Here is a 23,154-nt window from a genome sequence, read left to right as displayed (position 1 = left end):
AATTGTACTACTCTTTGTAACAAAGGACTGATCTTGCAAGAAAGACTTACCTGTTTACATAAAATCTTTGCTACTACTGAATACTAATAATTCCCTACTTATAAAATACGAACTATTATAAATACATTACTACGTACATGTATAAAGTATTTAATAATATTATTAGTTGATATTATTATTATTATTATTATTAATTATTAATATTATTGATTATTATTATTAATTATTATTATATCATTGCATTAAAATACTTATTACATTGTAAATTGTAGTCTTTTAAACATTTTTTTTTAATTTTACCTGCACAAACAAATCATAATATCTTTAATTGTCGCTATAAATGTTGTACCTATGCAAAGTAAAATCTTCTGATGCATAACATTGCAAAGCTCCTTAAATATTTAATTTGTAATTGCAACTTCAACTTCCTTAAACAATTTAAAATCATAATATTGACGTCAATTACCATCAGTATTCTATCACAATATAAGACATCATAAATTTAATGTCAACATAAAATTTGCAAAAATAGTATCTGAAAATCTAATAAATTCACGAAGTTACAAATTTTTTAAATGCCAGTGGAGTTCTACTCTACAATGTACATATGTACAGTGAAACACCGAAATCTGTAGAATGTTGATTTTCACCGGTAAAATATTTGCGAAATACCCTTATTTCTAACTTACACCGGTAAATGTCAATATTCTCCATGCACTAATGATAAATGTTGAACATGTCGGAGATTTATATTTTCTTCTCCGTAATTCAGTCGCTATAAAACGTCACAAGGGTGACGTAACTTTTTCGCCTCTTTTTCTGAAAGGAGCGGTCAAGAATTTAAAACACACAGTACATTCTAAATGAGAAAAGAAAATAATAGTAATAAAAAAGTTACTTAATTATGTGATTCAAATCTTATTTATTGCAACAACTTAAACTATTATGACACTTTGAATTGCACAAGAACCTTGCTTTTACAACTGAATTTTTTTGTGGAACACTTCCTTTTGCAATGATAGTGTGTATAGCCTTGCCCCTCGCTTCTCGAATTACCTACAGCTGCTTCTCTCAGCAACATTTCTTGCAAAGAAATCTCATCTATGAAAAGTAACTTTTCTGTACAAATTACGAATTGATTACGTGTGTAAAGCTGCTTGAGGGTACCATTTTTATTTGCCAGTTTATAGAAGTCGGAGTCTTCCATTCCAACAACAACCGCTAACACATTTCGGCTATCTGTACGACTACGGTCGACATTAGGGACTTGTATTCGTACAGTATCACCAATTTGAGCAGGAGGAAATTGTTTTTGTGAGGTTCGTAATATTTTTGTTGCGTGCAGTAGAAGATTCTCTTTCGCGGCCGCTCTTTTTATAGAAATTAACTCGTGTTTTTTAGTCAGAACTTGATGTGAAGACGTTATAGATTGCAGGTCCTCTTCAATATTTTTCTTTGGAATATGGTTTTCGATATAACCACTGCTCAAATTTTTTTCAGAAGTATTAACAGTTTCTTCAAGCTGTCCTTCAGTTTCAAAAGTATTGTCAATTTCTTCGAGTTGTTCTTCGATTTCAATATTTGCGATTTGTTCGCTAGGCTCTTTTTGCTTTAACGCCAAACATGGCTTCATAAGGACTTTGGCGTATTCTTTCGTGGTATGTAGTGTTCTTGGCAAACTGAACAAAGGTTAGTATAATCTTTGTATCGTTATTGTTCATCCATGCAGTTAGCATATTCTGTATATCCTGATAGGCCCTTTCAACTGAGCCTTGTGTTTGACTGTGACAAGGCTTTCCATGAATTATCTTAACATCTTTCCACATAGCGCATATTTCGGATATGACTTGATTACTGAATTCTCTACCATTATCTGATTGCAATATTGCTGGTGCACCAAATGTTAAAAATATTAAAAAAAACGTGATACGCTACTTCTTCAGCTCTTTTAGTTTTCAAAGGTTGTAGCTGAACAAACTTAGTTAAATGATCTTGATACACCATTATGAACTTATATTCGCCATCTCTGTTTGACTGCAGTTCTATCAGATCAACTTGACATCTTGAGTTTAAATCAGAAGTGACCATTGGTTTCACAACAATATCTTATTTAGGTGCACTGTGCTTCATTTGACACTGTTGTTCTTCCTCCGTGGCCTATTCTGGTGTGAGTTTCATATAGTATACTGAACAATTCTTCATTAGTAACATAATACTGTATATTTGTTTCCCCTGGTTTTAATGGTACAATTAACTTCTCTTCATCATTCATTTTTAAAACGTCAAAACGTTTTAATCGTCTGTAATCCAAAGGAGTGTTGCACTTAGTTTTAGCAGAAATCACTTCAGAAAGTATTTTAGAGTACTTTTCTTGAGAAAAATAAAAACAATTGTCTTCTCGTTTACCCGCAATGAATGCATTCAACTTTTCAAGAAAAAGATCACGATTTACTGCAGTATCCATTTAGTATAAATTACGGTATCGGAAAAAAAAATTAAGAAAACGTTGCTCGCATCATCTAAGCTTGCATAAGACTGACAAAGCTGACTGACTCTCACAAGGAAAGGCACGCAAGTGTCCCCCTCCAATTTTGATGAAACTTCGTAGGTTTGTTAAGCAGGCAAAAATAAGAGACACGTATTTTTTTTATCGGCTGAGACGCGGGTTTAAGGGGGGAAATACCTTTAGAATCTTAAAAAAATTGAAAATTTTTTTTTTTCCATAAAATGTTAGTGCAGCATCTTAAAAATATTGTCTCAAAATTTTAAAGTGAAATACGAAGCCCTTTTGAAGTTATGGCCGATTAGCGCCGCGGGTATACACGCGTTCAGTACGGAGGACCGAAACTTTAAACGCGTTTTTCTCAAAACTACATTTTTACAATTGGTGTGGCTGATAACTCAAAAACTAGTTTATCAATCGCGCTCAAATTTTTTGCACATATCCATGACAATAGTATCTAAGATATGAACCTAAATGTATGAAATAAATTGAACATTAAAGTCCTTTTTATTGCAAAATAGTGCAAAAATTTTCAATAAAATTCAAAGTTTTTCTTTATAAGCGCGCCATTTCTTTAATTTTACACATTTTGCACATTTCTGAGGTTCATCTACTAATTGTGAATGTTAGTTTTCGAAACATTGTCTGCAAACTTGCTTCAGACCAATATATCTAAGGCTAGAACCCACACCGATTCACGAGACGCGCCAAACACTTCCAGGAAGGACTGTTATAATTCCGCCATTTTTAAATGTATTTAAAAACAAAAAATATTGTGTAATAGGCAATAGTTATAATAAATTATACCTGAAATTTCAAAAACGCAAAACAAAGATATCCTATACAAAAAAATTCACAAAAATCAGCCTATTTTCATCGGTCTAAAGGTATTTCCCCCCTTAAGGAGTGAAACGAGCCCTTAAAGTTTCGACCCCTTTTGGCTATTTCGAAAACCATACGAGATACATTAAAACTTCTAATAGGAAAGTTGTAAGGTTTCTAGCGTATAATAACAGGATGTTAACGGATTTTGCAAAATACAATTTGTTTATAACAAAAAGATTTTTCATAACCTTATTTTGCAATTTATTCAAATTTGTGTAATGACAAAAAGTGTAGAGAATTTTATTACAAATTCATTGGTACATATACATACGATATTGCCTCTTACAATTCCTCAGATTTTTATTATAAACATTACGCGTGCGCGCCCGCGACGCGCCGCACGATACTAAACCGGATCATATCGTACGATATTACACTACCAGTCAACATCATTTTTAAGCATAAATAAGAGACAATTCTATTTGTGTTATACATAACTATTAATTTTATTAAATTTGTATCACAAAACATTTATTGTTAAAGTACATAAGTATTCTATGTATATGTCAATTTTATAGGTAACGAATAGTTTGAATAAGTTAGGGAACATAATCGTGGCAATAATGGTATTCTTTGAAAAAATGTTTCAAAGAGAACGGTTTCCGACATTAAGTATATGTAATAATTGTTACGTCACCGCATATGTATATGACATAGTGGTTCATTATGTGATGCATACCAAAATTCTATTGTATTTGGGAAATGAGGGGGTCTTGACGATATGTATCCACTTTTATATCATGAAATGAAATTTTCAAATCGCCGTGAAGAAAACTGATTATGAACAAGTCATTGTAGTTTTAGAATGCTATCTCGTGTGTGGAGATTAATGTCACATTGCAATATAACAACTATATCCGAAAAGCGACGAACAAAATTTTTCCATACGCGAAATCCGTACACGTATAATGGTTGTAAATATTTTGTAATTCTAGTTAGAATCATAAATAACGTTATTTCTTTATTTATCGGAATGGCTTCGTCAACTCTACGACAACAATGCACGCTTCAAGAATCTAATAATAGAGCTGTTTTGTTGTTTTAAAAGAGATTTGAGGTTCTCACGGCCCGGCGGTCATACAGGTATTACTGTTGAGGCTTTCGGGTGTAAGCCGTGTCCTAAAGGAAGCGAGTTCCCAACGTTTCGCCAGCATTGCAGCTAGCTTCATCAGGGGTTACACTGATACTGGTGCGACTGGTGTTATGTCGCCCCTTATGCTGTGATGCGATGCTCACATTCCGGATCGTTGACTGTTCCGGCTGATGCGATGCTCACGTTCCGGATCGTTGGCCGTTCCGGTTGATTGCGTCCAAACTGAAAGTGGGACCTTTTTGATTGTGCGCACAATTAAAAAAAACTGGGAAGAGCGTGTGCCAGATTGGGTTAATGTGATATCCTGTTTCCCGGTTGATGTTGTTCGGGTGTTTCCGTATTTCTATTGCTTCCCTGTGCTTCCGGGGAAGGTAGGCTGATGTTTTTGCCAAAACTTCGGTTTTATCAAACAGGATTTTGTGCCCAGTGGTAATCTGGTGTTCTGCCACTGCTGATTGGATGTAGCCCAACCTGGCGCAACGCTCATGTTCCTTGCGTCTGGTGTACACGCTCCTCCCAGTTTCGCCAATGTATACTTGGTCGCATGAGCATGGGATTTTGTATACCCCTGGTGTAGACAGCTGCGGCTGCGGGTCCTTGGGGGAGGTGAGGAGTTGTCCTATTTTAGTATGAGTTGTGAAAACAGTCCTAATGTTGTGTTTCCTGAGGATTCTTCCTATGCGGTCCGTCGTACCTTGAATGTATGGTAAGAAGGTAGTTGCGTGTTCTTTGTCGTGTGTGTCCGTCGTATGTTTGTGTGTCGGTTTTGTTGTTTGGTTGGTCAGTCGGTCTATGGTGCGATTAATTCTGTGTCTGGAGTAACCGTTTTGTTGTAGCGTAGACCTGATGTGTTCCAGTTCAGTGGCTAGGTTCTCTTGTTCGCTTTAGCGACATAACACCAGTCGCACCAGTATCAGTGTAACCCCTGATGAAGCTAGCTGCAATGCTGGCGAAACGTTGGGAACTCGCTTCCTTTAGGACACGGCTTACACCCGAAAGCCTCAACAGTAATACCTGTTTTGTTGTTTATATTTGGAGAATAAACTTCTGTTAACCAGGTTTTAAAATTTTCTTTTGTAAGTTTTTCGGATGTCGATGCCATAATAGAAATATTCATCGCCTTGAACATGGTCTGCTGTAATCAAGGTTCAAATACTCCATGGTATAAAGTAGATACATATCGTCAAGACCTCATTTTCACAATCCCGTATTTTGCTATGCATCACATAATGAACCACTATGCCACATATGTAGTGACGCAGCAATTATTTCATGTGCATGGTGCATCGAAAACCGTTTGAATCATTTCTTCGAGCAATACCACCATTGCCATGATTATGTTCCCTAACTTATTCAAACTATTTGTTACCTATAAAATTGACATATACATGGAATACCTATGTACTTTAACAATAAATGTTTTGTGATACAAATTTAATAAAATTAACAGTTATGTATAACGCAAATATAATTGTCTCTTATTTATGCTTAAAAATGACGTTGACTGGTTGTGTAATATCGTACGATATGATCCGGTTTAGTATCGTGCGGCGCGTCACGGGCGCGCACGCGTAATGCTTATTGTAGGAAGAACAAACTTCTGCTTTGAATTTTTATGTCATTTTCCCATAAAAGATGCATTAAGTAATTTTAATAGGATGATATTGTTCAATTTTTAAAATATCAATTCGATCCTCGAAAGAATATTCTACGAATGCTTAATAAATAGTAGCCGTCTACATCTCAAGATTTCAATTTTATCAGGAAAGCGAGCTTGACTCGTCTACCTCCCTTTATTAAACCCTCGACTTCATAATGGTTATTTACGTGTCTGCTACATCCTCAACGGCTCCTTGATTTTTGAACAAAGCTACCTGCTTTCTCCCGTTGCTCGGTCAATGGTCATTTTGACCGTTACCAAGTCTCTTTGTTGCTACCTGCTAGCCTCTCGTTGAGTCCAACCGTATCGTTGTCCGTTTTTGCTGCCGTCGCCGCCAATGCGTAAACGCCAGTATATCGATCACTTTTCGATATTAGCCTGTCTTAACCTGAAACAAAATTTATTCAAATGCCCTGATTTATTGCAGAACGTGCAATTATTCCGTTTTTTGGTGCATTGAGCAGAAGAATGTCCCACTTCCCTGCAACTATAACATATCACCGCCGATTGTTGAATCTATTCCACGGTCGTCGAAGGCCCAGGGCTTCCCGTCGGCGTAAATGCTCCGTTTTCATTTTCGCTATCTGTCCGTTGCGGCATAGTTCCCATCTCGTTCATCGCTGCGTACAATTCGTCCGCGTCCTTGTAACGTTTTGACCTGATGGTCCTGGCCACGTTTTCATCCTAGATGCCGCCGATTACCGCATCTTCCAGGTAAGCGTCCGGAATGTCCAATTTAAGCGCGCGTAATTTTGACAATTTTTTCAAAACAATAATCGCTTAAGCGCTGTCCGGGACTGGCAGTATAGGTGGCTGCTTCCAATAATAATCGTGCAAACGGTAAGGGCTTCTTAAAACGTCGCAAAAGAATCGTTTTCAACGACCTCCACGTATGATCGTTGACTAACTCCTCATCATACACACGTTGTGCATGTCCCTTTAAACTTCGGGCAATAGCCAGCAATATATTGTTGTCGCTCCAATTATATCGCCGCGCTATGCGATCAACCTGCCGTATCCACTGTTCCACGTCCGCACTATCTTTCGCAGAGTCGAACTTCGGTATCGCGAATTGTTCATTGACTGGTCGATAATGCACCGCTTGAAGCTCTTGCTTCAACCGCTTCACCGTCGCACGCAAATCCTCCGAACCGGAGCTGTCCACCGAACGGTTCCGTCGGCGTGAACGATCACGCGGCACTTTTCGTTCGCGATCCCATGATCACCTTCGTTCGTTAAATGTACCACTATGCAAAGATTCAGAATAACTGTCCAATGAATTATCCCGCAAACTATGACGCCGACGATCTCGCAATTCGCCGCATCTGCGGTTTCGCAAAGTGTCTCTTTTTCGGTCCCGCGATCCATCGCATCCACGGTCACGAGATTCACTATGATCCCGATCTTTAGAACGATCACTATCGTACATATTTCGCCCTGGCAAACGATTTTCTCGCTCGTACCTTGAACGATTACGCGAATCATCTTACGAACGGTTTCGCGAACGATCGCGTACACTTTTTCCCTTATGCACGAAGTCCTTCAATTGTTCATGCTCGCGCAAACGTCCTCGTGAACAATCCCGAGATGACCTTCACGACTTCCTGCTTGATCGAACCATTGTCACCAAAACACACTATTACTTGTCTTACTACTCACAGGCACAACCGCGTTAAAACGTCTAAAATTGGCACTGTATATCACGAGCGGATTTAAAACGCGAGGTTTATCGAACCTCTTTAGGTGTATCCCACTTCTGAATTGTAAAACGAGGTAGAAAATGATTGACACGCTGAGTTCGGTTTCAAAAATTCTATATATATTATATAAGCAGATTCTGTGGGCGAAGTAATGTCCTCAAGAGAAGGATGCCTTTCCAAGGTCTGTAGACGAATGCCCTCTTCCCGTTCCGCGAGGTTTCCTAGTCCCCACGAAGCTTAAGACCCCAGGGTTGTGTTATGGCCCGAACGTCACAGCGTCAGGCCTCTACCCTGTGGTGGTCGTCGTAGGACGGCCATGTGCCCGTCGTCCCTGCTTTATTGGGGTGGGTCATTGGGAATTTTCTAACAAATACTTCATACAATCCTTATCTTTTTAAAGAATATCGACATACTTCAATAACAAAAATAAATTATAAATACAATAAAATTTTTTAAAAGATTTGGTTTGTTTGTATCAATTGAAAAACTAAATAATGATTACTAAATCTTGTATATTTTATAAAATTTCATTAATATTTAAATTTATGTCATAACACATTTAGTTTGTTGGAGGTCCCAGCCATATGTTCGTCAATCACTTTCTTTACCATGCCATTTCCATTTCTCGAGTCCCTTTCTGTCATCAGTCCTAGACTGCTCAAGAGCTCATTTTCCACTTCCAAAAACCCACTTTCTTTCAGTATTTTACCCAATCTCCGTTTCTTTTTCTCCTCTCTCGTTAAACCATTTTAATCGATTGAAATTCTGCAAGGACTGTTGAAGGACTTGTCGCCCCGCTTAAGAATTAGATTCCTACAAGTACTCGATCCTGCTGGTTATACTTATTTTATGTTAAAGGCAAAGTAGAATTACTTATGTGTTAATAAATTAATAGTTAAACCACTTTGATTTGAATCCGGTTTTCCAAGATAAATTTTGGTGTCAGAAGTAGGATATGATCGGTACTTGCGTTAACAGTTGTAACTTTTGAATTTGCAAATTCAACACTGTACGAGAGTGTCACTTTTAATTACAACGCTGATCGCATTATCCAAGAAAACTCCTCAAACAAGGATCACAATTTGTCAAGAATCTCCTGCTAAGCAGAGTCAACCCATTAATAATTTTAGCAATATACAAGAGGAAGATCGGCACGGTAAATACCGGAATTCTGGTATTTCTTCAATTTCTGACATTTGCACGGCCAATATCTAAAATCCTCAACCTAATCCATTAAATTAAAGATCATAAGTTGTTTGTTTGTTCATTTTATTCTCAAAATTACAATTTTAAAATGTCGACACCGATAACGTTCCTAGTAAAAATTAGAGACAACCTAAGAAAAACTTGGTTTAGAATTTTTAATTCGTTTAATACTAGATAATTTTGATGGTGGTAGATTCAAGGTCCGTAGTTTTATTGAACAAATTGACGGTGTATTCGAATTGGCTCAACCAAAGCAACACTCAGCGTTGCTATTATTTGTTTAGAATCTTATTACTGGCAAAACCAGAAAACAAATTAATGTACTGTAAATGTTATAATTATACTTATTGTGCAATTTGACTGATTTAAAGCCCAGGCTGGGCGTATATGTATAAATGAATGCTAAATTAATATAATTTAAATTCTACTAAGTAAGAATTTTAAGGTTTCGTGCCTCCAGGTATTGAACAGCAGAGTGATCTGTTTGGTCATTGAAGAAAGTTGGAAATGATTGATGCAATAACAAACACTAATAGATATATTTCGTCAAATTTTTACAGTTATTTAGATTTCGAAATAATGTAGCAGAGCTTTATTTATCGCAACACAGAATCCGCTCGTAAAATACCGAATGGTCACGGTATTGAAGAAACAAGTATAATACGCTAATTTCTCCAGAAATCCTTTCCCAAATGCTTATTCCGTCATGCACGAAAATATGTTTTATATTAATTTTAATGAATTTCAATATACTATAACACCCAATGACGCGTGAAAAAGAAATTGAATTTCCTAAGTAGAAAGAATTTGCTGATGGAGTCAATTTATCGGAGGAAAGTACGATTGAGGACCGTCACAGCACATTTTACACCCAACGGATAAATCGGGGGAGTTGGTCCGGTGAAGACACGCACGAAGTCAAAACCAGGTTGAGACACCTAAGAGTTTGTCAAGAGGACCGTATCGGGGCTCAAGACTTCCTTCGGTACCGGATGCCTGATTCTAACTTATTATTCGCGACGCGAATAGTACAGAAAGACTCAGATCGACCTTGTCGAGTAGATCAGTATTCTAGTACTCCATAGGTCAGAGTAGCAGACCAGACTAGCCTGTGACATTTTATCAGAGGTCAAACACCACACTTTTTTTTTATTGAAATGCACTTCAGATCCAATCCGGACCTATATGTGTTTATCTTTATTAAATACAAATATAAATTCTTTTGACAGAATAACAAAAATTATAAAACTATAAAATATTGCATATCTATGTACATACTAATATTAATCGTTGTCCTACTTAACTATATTTGCTCACGAAAGTGTACCTAAACAAAGTAAATCTGTATATTACTATTTGTACAATTACAGTCTTAGATTATTTTTAATAAAGAATCCATCTATAATTTTCAAAACTGTAATGTTAGGTTTAATTAAGAAATTTCTTATCTTGTATGGTAAAGAAAGCTTGCAGGACTTTAATCTTTGCAACATCTCTTTCCTGTGCTGTTGAGTAAAAGTGCAATCCCACAGCACATGGGCAATATCCTCAATAGGGTGTCCACATTGACACTTAGTGTCCTGCACAACATTGATCTTCCTCAACGATACTTTCAGATTAAAATGATTTGATCTTGCTCTGTTGATCCAAACTGTTAAGTGTCTTGAAAGATTTTTGTTATAGAACCAAGGCTTGGAATTATTCACTTAGTAGTAGTTGTTAAAATATACCGCTTCTTTCTGTCTGGCTTGACTTACCAGCTCATTTTGTGCTCTTTCCACAATCTTTTGTTTTAACAATGGGAAAATGTCTGTGCAAGGGACACTAAAAATCTCCTTAACTTCGGATTGTGCTGCTCTTTTAGCCTCTCTGTCTGCCAACTTATTACCTGGAATATCCTTATGTGATGGAATCCACATAGACTGGTGATTCTTCCTTAAGTAACCTAAGAGTGTTTTTAATATTGACTAAATGAATGTTTGTATGAGGCTTAATTCTTGTTCTTTCCAAAGCTTGAACGAGTCTAAGCGAGTCTGTACAAACATCGTAGGAACACTGTTGATTTCTATAAATAAAAGATATGGCCATTTCCAAGGCAATACATTCACCCGTAAACACTGAGGTCTGCTTAGGAATGGTCGTTCTATCAACAAAGTTGTTTTCCGGAATGACACACGCTGCACCTACAGCTGGAAATTCATCCGACTTGGACTCGTCCGTGTAAATTATTTTGTGTCCTAAGTAATTGTTGAGCATTGTGTCCTGAAAAATATCTGTTGCGCTTGAAGTGTTCCTTAATTTGAAAATGAACTCAGTTTCTATAAAGAGTTGTACGAGCTGAGAAGAGTATGTTGTTGTGTTGGGCAAAAGATTTGGAAGTCTGTTCAAAAGTAGAGTATGCTCCTCAATAAGTTTGATGATATGAATTAATGGCCTATCTCTGTTTATCCTTGAGTTGGAAAACATACTTTCCTTGTGAGGTTGGTTTTTACAATAGGTTGGTACGACTGGTGTATGAATGAGGTTGGTAAGAGTGTAGAGTGAGTGAAATTGGTGAGAGATATTTTTTGGGTTGGCTGAAGTGGAAAAAAAAAGGGGAATGAACCGGTGTGTGAAAGATGTCCGTGGAGTGTGTCGTTTGTAAGCATTAAACTTTAAAATTCAAATTACGTTTATTAAATATATATATAAATATAAATATGCATATAAAGTCGTCAACAGCATTATTTCCCCCACAAAGTGGTAGCAGAGCATTCGTGGTTGCTTGAGATTAAAGAGATAAGGTGAGATTAAAAATTTAGCACGTGGTACAGTAACGAAGCCTGTTAAAAAAATATAAAAGAAAGATGGGAGAAAATTGGAACTTGGCGTCAATTGAGCCGTTAAATAATAATAATTATTTCCTGTGGAGTGAGAGAGTAGAAGGAATACTCAGGGCCAAAAAATTGTGGAAAAAGGTAATGGGGGTGAAGACTGTTTTAAAACCTGATGAAAATGATCCAAATTATGAGGCAAATCTAAAAATATCGGATGAATGGGATGACAATAATGCGGCGGCTAGAGCCATTATAATTAAGTTGCCTTGCCTGTTTCCATCGGATCAGAGTTACGTTGGGGTTGGAGTTGGGTTGAACATTACCAACTGCACAAAATCAACTACCATATTCTGACATGTAAAGCTGAGCAATATTAATTTTACAATATCAAAATAGCATACAAAAATTATTTCTCAGATTACAAGATCACCGACAAAAAGTAATAATAACCTCTTCTACACCGATTAATACAGCACGTGATACACAATGCAATTTGGATTTGTTATGTTGGCAATACGAACTCGACTCTTGTCGTTTCCACCGAACCTCACCTGAACGCTACCCTAAAATTTTATAGGGTAGAGTTCAACTAAACCTTTGGCGTTTCCACCGTACAAGCGCTGACCCCAACCCGACTCTGACCCGATTTGGACCCTCGATGGAAACGTAGTCAACGTAAGACTGATGTATTAAAGGTGGAATGAGCCAGCTAGGCCAAAACGCCATCTTCTACGGAAGTAAATAAAAACCTAAACCTAATAAACCATATTACAAAATCATTCACCCATAAACATAATCAAATTATAGATAGAAGTCAATGAAGCATCATACTCGTATGCGTCGCTTTCTATTTCGCTATTGGAACAACTAAGGGAACGTCTCAATGCACACTTGCAAAATCTAGTCTTATACATATATCTAGAATTACGAGTGATTCAAAAGTAGCAGATCGCGCCATCTCTAGCGGGTAGAGCGTAATGGTAAACCAAATCAGAGCTAATATCTGCAGAAATATATGATCTTCCCATACGTATGAGTATGAGCAATAACTATAAAACTATATCTGTAGTCAATGGTGTGCGTAAATATGTTTGAATAATTTTTAGTAGAAAATAATTTAGAATTCATATAATTTACACTAAGAACTTCATGTTCAACTATCGGACCTCTTATAAAATTGGTATAAGTATGTATGTTTTCAATTTGTTACTTTTAATTAGATTTGAATTTAAAAAATTATATCCATAATAAATGATTACAGGTATAAATATCAAAACTTGAATTAAAATCACTAAATTCGAATGAGTTTTAGTAAAATGAATATTTCTCAAATATTACTTGAAAGTATTACGGATGCAAAAGTTGGATTTGCCATTGCAACAGTAATAGGATATTGTTTATATAAAATAATGACAGTAAAAAATAGAAGAAAATTGCAGGTTTCTAAGGATTCAGATGAGTCTTCAAATAACATAGTACGAAAGAGTGAAATTCTTATACTTACATTCATTTATAACTAATGTAATATAATAAAAATGTTATATTTTTTTTTACAGATGTATACAGATGAATATGATAATTATAAGCTCATATTGGTAATTAGAACTGACTTAAAAATGGGAAAAGGAAAAGTAGCAGCACAATGTGCTCATGCTGCTGTTGCAGCTTATAAATCAGTCAGAAAACATCCAAAAATTTTACAAGCTTGGGAAGAATGTGGGCAAGCAAAAATTACTGTAAAGGTATGTATACAGGCTATCTCAGTTTTTTCATAAAATTTTGTCAGTGTATTATACAAATAAAAATTAGTAAAAATGTTATAAAAATATAGCCTTAAATGCTTTATTAATAAATTATAACAAAAATATGAAATGACAATAAACTATTTTCTTATTCTATATCACATATAAATACATTATAGGTTCACATTCTTATTCCATTTTTTTTTTAATAATGTACTGGTATAATTTCGTAAAAAAATTGGGGTACTTTAAATATTAAATAACTTATTCGATAATAAAATGTCTAGGTGGATAGTGAAGATGCATTAAAAGAAATAGTAAAACATGCTAGAGCTGTAGGACTTCTAGCAAATATAATACATGATGCTGGTCGTACACAAATAGAGCCTGGAAGCAAAACAGTATGTGCAATTGGTCCAGGTCCAGCGCCATTGATTGATCAAGTAACTGGACACTTGAAATTGTTTTAGTAACATATTAATGAAGATTACATAATTTTCTTAAATTTATTGATTTTATTACTATAAGTAGAATTTTTATTTATGTAATAAAAAAGAATAAATATACTACTATTGTTGTTTTTTAATGATATAATTAGATATATCCATATATACATAATTTTTGTATAAAAATACCATACATGAAAAAATGTGACAATATATTTATCAAAAATGGAATGTTACAAATTAGTGAAATAATATACTTTTAAAGGTGTTATAGATTTTACATAATACATAATTCCACTTTTCTAATAACCTTTTATATATATATATAAAATTGGCCAATTTTAATACAACATTATACATGTATGTTTACCTTAATACTAATATAATACATTTTTGTGTCAACGAACATAGAAACAACATTGGGTGACATTGTAAATAATATACCTTTAATTCACACTAAATTTGATTAATTATTACTTTAAATAAAAATGGCATTTACTAATATTTATATTGGAAAATATATCGTTATACAAGAATTAAACAGAAGTGTATAAGTATAATTATATCACTAAAAAATACGTATTACCATTAAATATTCCCAGCTCTGATCACAAAACATTGAAAATTTGTTTCCAATAAAATATCTTCCAGTCTTTGGTACCTAGTGCTATTATTCTTATTTAAAGTATTACATAATGCTTATAAATAATATATAAATAATCTATACTGGAGGAGGAGGTGCTTTTCTATGTATTTTGTTAGAGCTGGTAGCACTACATTGTGATTCAGCAATCGATCTACCATCAGCTTCATCTCTTCGACATAATTCCGATTCATTGTGTATCCAGTTTTGAGTTTGATCGTGATTTGTTCGTGTTGATTGACTTTCTTCATTTTCAGGAACAGAACTTACTTCTCCTAATAATTTTGATAAAGACGGTGCCAATCCTAATCCTAAATTTCGCTCGTGATATACCTCTGAAATTGTAGGTGTTAATTCACGTGTTAGATTTGTAAGTGATGTAGCTACGTTTCTTAAATTTTGATTATGCGTTTCAGCAGATTGTGTTGAATCTGTTTGAGAACAAATATCTTCTGTTGCTGTAGGATGTCGATGTTTCCTAGGAGCATTAGATCCAATTTCTGTTCTTACGCTTAATCTTTCTAGTACAGTGGCTGGTAACGGTGGTAATGGTTGTCGCCTTAAAACCGTTGCATGTCCATTGTCCCAGTCTGTTACTGAACTACTTGAACTAGAACCTGGTCTTATACTTTGATCAGGATAAAGATTTCTAATACGTGTTTGGTGATTCAAATTAAGTGCTACTGGAGGACTGGGAGTAAAAGCAACATCTGATTCACCTAGAAAACATGCATATTAAAACACGTTATGTTATGTTTTCTTCTGATTCAAAACTAAATTTAACTTATTATTACCTCCTCCATTTTGACACGCTTGCCGTGATGTAGGAATTGGAACATTTGGCGGTTCCATAGTTTTTCCATCTGGTTCACCTCGATGTCGAACATAATTTGCAAATGCACCTCCTAGTCGAGGTCGTTCTATAACATTCTTTTCCATATGAGCGACAGAAGCTAAACTTTCCATGGAACTACTGGAGTCTAAAGTTAGACTTTTAGGCGCTTCTTGAGTGTCTAATGACATTTTTATGAATTAAGAGTATATTACTTTATTTACAATTATATATTACTAACAGATGAACTTACCAAATAAAGCTAAAAGAGCTTGAAGAGCAAACTGAACGGCTCTTCGCGATGCTTGTTTTCCTGTCCTTAACGTAACTTCTGACTGACCAACTTCCATAAGGTCAAACCCTAAACTTGCAAATAACTCATGAGATCCTGATGCTCTCCATACTTGTACTGGTAATGTTACTTCTTGACCTTCAGTCGCACAAGTAGCTCTTCGCATTGCAGCAATGACATCTTCTGCTGCTTCTGGTGCCTATGAAATGTAAAATTATTTTTAATCTAGTAAATTATTATTTTTCATATTATAGTAAACAGGTTTTTATTAGTTACCTGTAATAATCTAGCGAGTGCATGCAATGATGCTGGTCCTAACCCTAGCAGTGCTTGCAAACTTGCACTACATCTTGTTAATCTTTCTTCTGGATCGCTTTGTGGGAAAAATACAGAAGATGGTATTCCATTTCCAGCTGGTTCAAATCTAAATCCCACTGACATTAAAAGTTCCCGCCAACCAGTTGCTGCTCCCACTTTATTCTCAATGCTACGTTGTGTTGTATACATAGCATTTTTCTGCCCGCGATGTATTCGTTGCAATGATTTCTCTACCAAATGAAGCGTCACACGTAAAGCATCACGACTTTGTTCAGGACCGCCACGCAATAATTCAGCAAGTGCTTGTCCCATTAAGGCAACCTAAATAAATTATTTAAAATCACACTCATATATATAGAAAAATATTAAAAAAAAAAAATGTTTTTAATTTTATACTTTGTTTGACAATCTTGCATCTCCTCCAATGAGTAACCAGCCAGCCCAATTTGCAGGGTGCGCGAAGTGCCTTGTATGCTGAACTGTTTGCATAGCTTCTGCTAATGCTCTAGATGCTCTAGCACCTTGTAACATAGCACTATAAAATGCTCGTAATAATATACTACCAGCCGTAGGCGGAACTGCCCACATTCCTATGAGCACACACTGTGCACCCGCATTTAATAAAGCTTTGGCTAAATTTTGTACACCATCTGATGTAACAGTAGTATTTTCTGTACTATTCCAACCGTGCCCGTTAGATATGACAACTAAACGAGCAGCTATTCTCAATTTTAAAATATCTGAATGACTTAGTAGATACTCTGGTCTCACAGAGGGTTCTTCGCATGGATCAGCAGTTAATGCTAAACTGGCAGAATTCCAAAATACAGGCACTGTCAAGTGTACACATTCTGCATCAGGTAAAGATCTTAAGACAGCTGATCTAGTTGCTTCTGCCCCTATTTATAACAATAAAAAATTGAATAAGTAAATTGATCAATAGTTTATTTAATAAAACGCGAAATTGTGATATTTACCAGTTATAGCACGGGCTTCTAATAATTCAGCAACGATTTCAGATTCTGTTTCAGTAGAAGATACACTTTCAGACCATCCATATTCTTCTCTAACTTCTTCAGGAAGTATAGGATTTCCTGCAACTAATGCAGCTACTGTTGCACCACCTTCTGGCATAGGAGTTTTCGACCGTTTTCTTAAAGCTGCGAGAGATGGTACAACTAATAAAGAAAACCTTTCACACAAATAATCTTCTCCGGGATTTGATTGTAAAGCTGGAAGTGGCGCCAAATATAACGATTTCTCTACTACCATAATTAATTCTTTCCTTGCTGGCGGTAAAAGATCTTCAAATGGTGCTAAAAGTAAATCATAAAGTACTTGAATTGGTAATGGTGATTGCCACGTAGGACCTTTTGTTCCTCGTCCCCATCGAGCACTTCCTGCTCTTGAACTAACTGATCCTACACTGAACAAACTACTTAAACTATATGAACTAGCATTAAGATGATGTCCCCTCGACGGTATTTTTGTTTCTTCGATAAATTCACTTGTTTCATCTAAAAGAGCTTCTCGTGCTTGTAGAACTCGTTTTTCCAATCCTATGCCATCATTCAAAGTAGTAGAATGAAATCGTAATAGTCCACGGCCGGGAGCTAAACACCAAGCATGCAACTCACATCCGACTTCACTACAACATTATTTTATATATCAACCGTTTTGCAGAATTGTCATTTACACATAATTTATTAATAAATTTGAGTTACCTGTAATATAAAATAACTCCACGTTGTCTATCAATGATTTCCGAGTAATGCGCAGCATCATCCAAACAGTTACTTTTACAACGTCTTGATCTTTCCGCCCAATTCAAAGCTTCTTCAGCTCTATTTAAACTAATTAGTACTTTTTGTAACATTCTATAAGTTTCTGATAATAACTCGGACTTATTTGGTTGTCCACATATAATAGTTGAAGAAATTCCATCTAATGATTCTAATAAATTTGCCGCTTTTTCTAAGTGTTCTACAGCAATAGCTGCTTCACCAGCTTCCCAGTGAACAAGGCCAAGTCTGTGTCTTAATCTAGCAGCTTCCTCTCTTCTTCCCAATCCTTCAGACAATGATAATCCAGATTGTAAATAACTCAAAGCTCGTGACAAATCACCACATAAATGATGAAGACGTCCTAAACTAGAAAACGCAGCTGCTCTTGCAGGTTGATCTCCAGCTGCCGCTGCAAGACTTAATGATTGTTCTTGTAATCTTATAGCTTCTTCAAATTGTCCCAATGCTTCTTGAGTTATGCCTAGATTTGCGCAAGCTCTAGCTTGTAATCCAGCTGCATCTAAAGCTTCAGCAATTGAAAGTTCCAACTGATGATGCCGTAATGCGGAATTTGGATCATCCATTAATAAGTGAACAGCTCCTAATCCACTAGCAGCCTCTGCTTCAGCAGCTTTATCTCCAAGTCCCCTGGCAAGAGCAAGTTGATGCGATAAGCAACTAACAGCTTGTTCATGATTACCTAATGCAGCATGCACTCTGCCTATAAAATTAACATTTGCCAATTCATAACGCACATCAAAAAATGAATTCATCTTTAAGATTAATATATCAATTTTTACCTAAATCTCCGTAAGCTGCACCTCGTGATTCTGGACTATCAACTTCATGAGCAGCCACTAATCTTTTTTCGAAGCAAACTAAAGCTTCTTGTAAATTTCCAGTTGCTTCTCGAGCTCGACCTAAACCTCGATATGCTCTCTCTTGTTCTCTGATGCTTTTTAATTTTGTAGCTGCTGCCAATTGTTGTTCATGACATTTAATAGCTTCTTCTGGATCTCCCAAAGCTTCGTAACAATCTCCCAAATTCCCAAGTGCTCTAGCTTTGTTCAATAAAGCTGAGCCCATCGTCAATGGTTCTAACGTTGCTAATTGTTGTTCAAAGTATCCAATTGCATCTTCATAGTGTGCCATATTAAGTCTAGCTATTCCTAAGTTTCCTGTTTGAAGAAAAAAAATAGTAAATATTGCAATTATGCAATTAACTTATTATATATCATAATTAAAGTTTCACCTAAAGCTTGTGCTTCTACACCTGAATCTGCTAATTCTTTTGCACGTTCAAGTTGTTCTTGATAACATTTTACTGCATGAGTATATTGACCCAATGCCATGTGTACTGCACCTAAATTTCCATGAGCTCTACACTCGCCACGTAAATCTCCAGCTTCTTGTCTTAAAGTTAATTCTTGAGTATGAAATCCTAATGCTTTATCAAGATTTTTTATCGTCCGGTGTGCAATACCTAAAGCTCCATAAGCAGCAGCTTCCAAACTACGATCGCTTGCTTGTCGGGCTAAGTTTAATTGTCGTTGATGCATTTTTATTGCTTCTTCGGCTTCACCCAAACGTAAAAGACAATCACCAATATTTCCCAAAGCACGGAATTTTCCAGGTAAATGTTTAGTCATGTGTGCAATAGCTAAATACAAATAAAAAGATTATAAAAAGTATATTAAAGATATACAAATTTACAATATTTCAGACTGTCTACAATATCTTCCGATAAACATAATTTCTTACCCAAGTAATACTTTTGACATTCCAATGCTGTATCTAAATTTTCCAAAGCTAAATGCGCTAATCCCAAATTACAATAAGCTCTTCCCATTCCAGATTTGTCCTGTAAATCCTTGGCTAATGCCAAATCTTGATCATAATATCTAACAGCTTCACGATGGTTACCTAAACAATAATGGGCATAACCCAAGAAGTGACATGCTTTTGCTTCTCCTTCTACATCATGTAATTCCTGTGATAGCATTAAATAATTTTCATAATATGGAACTGCTTCTTCAAATCTACCACGAGATGACAAGCAATTGGCGAGATTGAGTAAAGCACATGCTTCACCGGCTGTATCTTTCAACTCGCGTGCTATAGCTAAATGAGCTCTATAATGTCTTAATGCTGCTTCGTGACCTTGTACAGCTTGATACGCTACTGCTAAATTTCCATGAGTGCTGGCTTCTGAGCTTCGATCATTAACCTACACAAAACAACATTTTATAATTACATTGTATAAGTTCACTGTAAAAATTATTTGTTATTTCATACTCTGAATAATTTACCTCTTTACTTATTGTTAATTCTTGTTTGTGATATTTAATAGCTTGTTCATAATATCCTAATGCATTATACGCGTTTCCAATATTTCCATATGCTCTACCCATTCCAGCTTTATCTCCTAATGACCTAGCAATCCCTAAATGAGCTTGATGCAATTTAAGTGCAGCTTCATGTTCTCCAAGTAACTGGTAAACTATTCCTAAATTACTACATGCTCGTCCCTCAGCTACTTTGTCTTTTGTAGCTAAAGCAACATCAAGTTGTCTCTGATGCCACAATTTGGCTTGTGCAAGATCACCTAAATAAAAATAGTTAAAAAACATATATAAGCAAATTAATTTTGTCATTGTTTCTCATGAAAAAAGATATTTACCCGCACATCTTGCAGCATGACCTAATCCGGCATAAGCTCTCATTTCTATAGCTCTATCACCAAGTTCTTGAGCTATTCTCAGAACATTTTCATGATATGCCATTGCCTGACCAAAATTTCTTCGATAATGATGAGATGAACCCAAATTACTAAATGCTCTTGCTTCTTCTACACGATCTCCTAAACGTCTTACAATTCTCAGGTGTTGTGTATGACAGTCAACAGCACTTTCAAATTCTCCCATTGCCAAATAAACCGCCCCTACATTACCTATTTCTCGTGCTTCCTGAAGTCGATCTCCCATTTGTTTTACTAACTGCACACATTGCTTATGAGATGCAAGTGCATTTGGTAAATCACCAATAGCTGTATAAACGTGACCCAGGCTAGTTAAAGCAGATGCTGCAGCCTGAGTATCTTTGCACTTCATAGCTAAAACCAACTGATACCTGTGTGCTGTTAAAGCTTCTTTAAAACTGCCTTTGCTAAAATATGCAGAACCCAAATTTCCATGAGCTCTACATTCACCCTGTGTATCTCCTAAAGATCGTGCAACACCTACAAATGTTTTTACTCAAACTTCAAAATTATGTTTTATTAATATATTCCTGTTTCCTTTTACTTATTTTTAATATTCACCTAAATCTTGCTGCATATAATTGATAGCTTTGTCCAAAGAGTTTAATGCCCAATATGCACTAGAAAGAGCTGAGAATACAGAACCCCTCAATTTTAAGCTACAAGAACCAATTGTGAGAGCAGCTTCTAATACACCTGCTGCTGCTTTATACTGTCCTGCTCCAAGAAGTTCTTGACCAACAACAGAAATAACAACAAAAGGAGATTCATCCAGTTTCATTGCTCGTAATTGTTGAAATGTTGGTTCTAATGTCGCACGTAATGGTGATTTTAAAGATGCTTCTACCAGGCCAGATAATAACTGACAATTAGTAGGATCATGTGCCAGACCTGTACTGAAGGCAACTAAAGCTTCCCCATGTCTGCCTAAACATTGTAATGCTACTCCTTGACGGTAGTATGCCTATTAATAAAATAAGTTTCATTGGTTAATTAAAAAATAATTTTTAAAGAATGAATAAATATACCTTTGGCCACTGAGGACTAAGTTCGGTGGCTCTAACAGCATCTTGAAGCGCAAGTGCAAATAAACCCATTTTAAGCCGGGCAGCTGACCTGTTTGAATATAGCACATGGCTGAGTGGATCCAAAACAAGGGCCTCTGTATATAAAGTTGCAGCAAGAGCATAGTCACCATTTTGACATGCTGCATTGCTACGACGTACAGTCTCTAAGAATAGAGATCTCGATCCAGCAGCCAAGGCCGACGTACCTTCGGGCTCCACCTTCAATGTTAAAACAGGATAATATTTTATAGAAGGTATAATTTACATATGTATCATATACAAAGTCTACTTCATATTTTTTGATAGAAACTATTTCTGTTAAATATTACTTACTTTATAGCTATTGTTATATTTACTTTTATTCTTACAAAATAATATTCATTATAGTAAGAAGTTTAATATTTACCAATATAATAATTATATTTAAAAACATTTCCATAAATAATGTACTTCAAATAAAGTAAATTTAAGTGTGTCTTCTATTTATTAGTATTATTGCAACTTAAATTTGCAATATTAGTACTATCGTATATGATATGGTATGTATATAATTATAATCTCAGATGTATAATTTAATATCAAAATTATAAATATTAAGTTTCGTACGATTTAAGGAAAATATGTACAATTAAACAATTTGAATAATAAACAGTAATAATAATACTCATTAGGGTATATTTCGAAAGTTCTTATTACCTCAGAGATATCCCTATGAGACATTGCTTAAGACGAGCAGGTAGCATCCTCCTGCATAAGCATTATCTGTGGCGAGGAAGCTTCATTAGATAAGACCATATATTTTACAGTATAGGCCCTTTCTAGGAGTTCCCGTATCACCTTTCTTTTTCTCATTTACATTTATTCTTCACAGGGTACTGTTTTCAAACTTAAATGACACTCGTCGGCTACAAATTGACATAACTACTTCGCCCTAATAATCAAAGTATTCGTTAGGATAGGTGAAATAGTTTAATAAAAAAAAGGAGGGAGGAAGGCGTCTTAGGAGGGCACCCACTGCATTCCTCAGACACAGCCATCTTGGAATGCGACCCCAGGCCCCCCCTTGAACCTAGAGTGAGGTCGGCACTGCTTGCCTCTGTATCTCTTGCATACTGGGCCTTATATCTATAGCTTATGGAAACTACATGTACATATATACATGCATATTTAAAATACACATTTTAGATTAGTTTTGTAAACATCTTGTATAAATACGTCGTTTCAATAATACACACAAAATGTCATATAATGTACCTTAGGAACATTTGCATAATGTACTTTAAACAGTAATATAATTTTTAAATTAGAATTTGTGCAATGTATAAATGTTGTTCATGAAATTATAATTATCATAAATAATTATTTCACTTATGAGTATAAATATTTATATATATATAAAATTGAAAATT

The 23,154-nt window shown here is 35.5% G+C and overlaps 5 protein-coding genes across 10 annotated transcripts; 1 reads left to right on the top strand and 4 right to left on the bottom strand.

Moving 5' to 3' along the window:
- Positions 1-898: 898 nt before the first annotated feature.
- Positions 899-1,633, bottom strand: LOC105662085 (uncharacterized). Its single transcript, XM_076538010.1, has 2 exons — positions 1,168-1,633; positions 899-1,101 (listed from the first exon to the last, which is right to left on the bottom strand). The coding sequence occupies exons 1-2, from the start codon at positions 1,631-1,633 to the stop codon at positions 944-946; spliced, it is 624 nt and encodes a 207-aa protein (XP_076394125.1). The 3' UTR covers positions 899-943.
- LOC143265489 (KRAB-A domain-containing protein 2-like) lies at positions 899-6,414 on the bottom strand. Its single transcript, XM_076538023.1, has 2 exons — positions 6,356-6,414; positions 899-2,300 (listed from the first exon to the last, which is right to left on the bottom strand). Exons 1-2 carry the CDS (start codon positions 6,385-6,387, stop codon positions 2,111-2,113), a joined length of 222 nt encoding a protein of 73 aa, XP_076394138.1. The 5' UTR covers positions 6,388-6,414; the 3' UTR covers positions 899-2,110.
- Positions 6,415-10,245: 3,831 nt separating this feature from the next.
- Positions 10,246-11,640, bottom strand: LOC105662084 (uncharacterized). 3 transcript variants are annotated; one of them, XM_012282114.2, is made up of 3 exons: positions 11,156-11,640; positions 10,805-10,992; positions 10,246-10,709 (listed from the first exon to the last, which is right to left on the bottom strand). In XM_012282114.2, the coding sequence occupies exons 1-3, from the start codon at positions 11,511-11,513 to the stop codon at positions 10,665-10,667; spliced, it is 591 nt and encodes a 196-aa protein (XP_012137504.1). In that variant the 5' UTR covers positions 11,514-11,640; the 3' UTR covers positions 10,246-10,664. The 3 variants fall into 3 exon arrangements, with proteins under 3 accessions (XP_012137504.1, XP_076394126.1, XP_012137506.1); XM_012282116.2 differs by having other exon boundaries at positions 10,270-10,992; positions 11,156-11,309; positions 11,382-11,610; XM_076538011.1 differs by having other exon boundaries at positions 10,259-10,992; positions 11,156-11,620.
- Positions 11,641-11,703: 63 nt separating this feature from the next.
- On the top strand, positions 11,704-14,171 carry LOC100879889 (peptidyl-tRNA hydrolase 2, mitochondrial). Of its 3 annotated transcripts, XM_003701893.3 has the most exons (4): positions 12,683-13,049; positions 13,125-13,338; positions 13,420-13,605; positions 13,893-14,171. In XM_003701893.3, the coding sequence occupies exons 2-4, from the start codon at positions 13,165-13,167 to the stop codon at positions 14,073-14,075; spliced, it is 543 nt and encodes a 180-aa protein (XP_003701941.1). In that variant the 5' UTR covers positions 12,683-13,049; positions 13,125-13,164; the 3' UTR covers positions 14,076-14,171. The 3 variants fall into 3 exon arrangements, with proteins under 3 accessions (XP_076394128.1, XP_003701941.1, XP_076394127.1); XM_076538013.1 differs by lacking the exons at positions 12,683-13,049; positions 13,125-13,338 and adding an exon at positions 11,704-11,830; XM_076538012.1 differs by lacking the exon at positions 13,125-13,338 and having other exon boundaries at positions 12,826-12,843.
- A 245-nt stretch (positions 14,172-14,416) lies between these two features.
- On the bottom strand, positions 14,417-22,946 carry LOC100880228 (uncharacterized). 2 transcript variants are annotated; one of them, XM_012282117.2, is made up of 16 exons: positions 22,442-22,946; positions 21,707-21,964; positions 21,240-21,642; positions 20,871-21,158; positions 20,601-20,780; positions 20,230-20,525; positions 19,682-20,147; positions 19,173-19,580; positions 18,721-19,098; positions 17,861-18,641; positions 17,114-17,784; positions 16,533-17,035; positions 16,095-16,457; positions 15,780-16,017; positions 15,489-15,707; positions 14,417-15,413 (listed from the first exon to the last, which is right to left on the bottom strand). In XM_012282117.2, exons 1-16 carry the CDS (start codon positions 22,463-22,465, stop codon positions 14,773-14,775), a joined length of 6,117 nt encoding a protein of 2,038 aa, XP_012137507.1. In that variant the 5' UTR covers positions 22,466-22,946; the 3' UTR covers positions 14,417-14,772. The 2 variants fall into 2 exon arrangements, with proteins under 2 accessions (XP_012137507.1, XP_003701944.2); XM_003701896.3 differs by having other exon boundaries at positions 20,601-21,158.
- Positions 22,947-23,154: the final 208 nt, after the last annotated feature.

Source organism: Megachile rotundata, chromosome 12, assembly GCF_050947335.1.
Source record: "Megachile rotundata isolate GNS110a chromosome 12, iyMegRotu1, whole genome shotgun sequence".
In the NCBI taxonomy this organism is placed as follows: Eukaryota; Metazoa; Arthropoda; class Insecta; order Hymenoptera; family Megachilidae; genus Megachile; species Megachile rotundata.
Note: the sequence above shows the minus strand (reverse complement) of the source record. Positions and strands in the feature narration are given on the sequence as shown.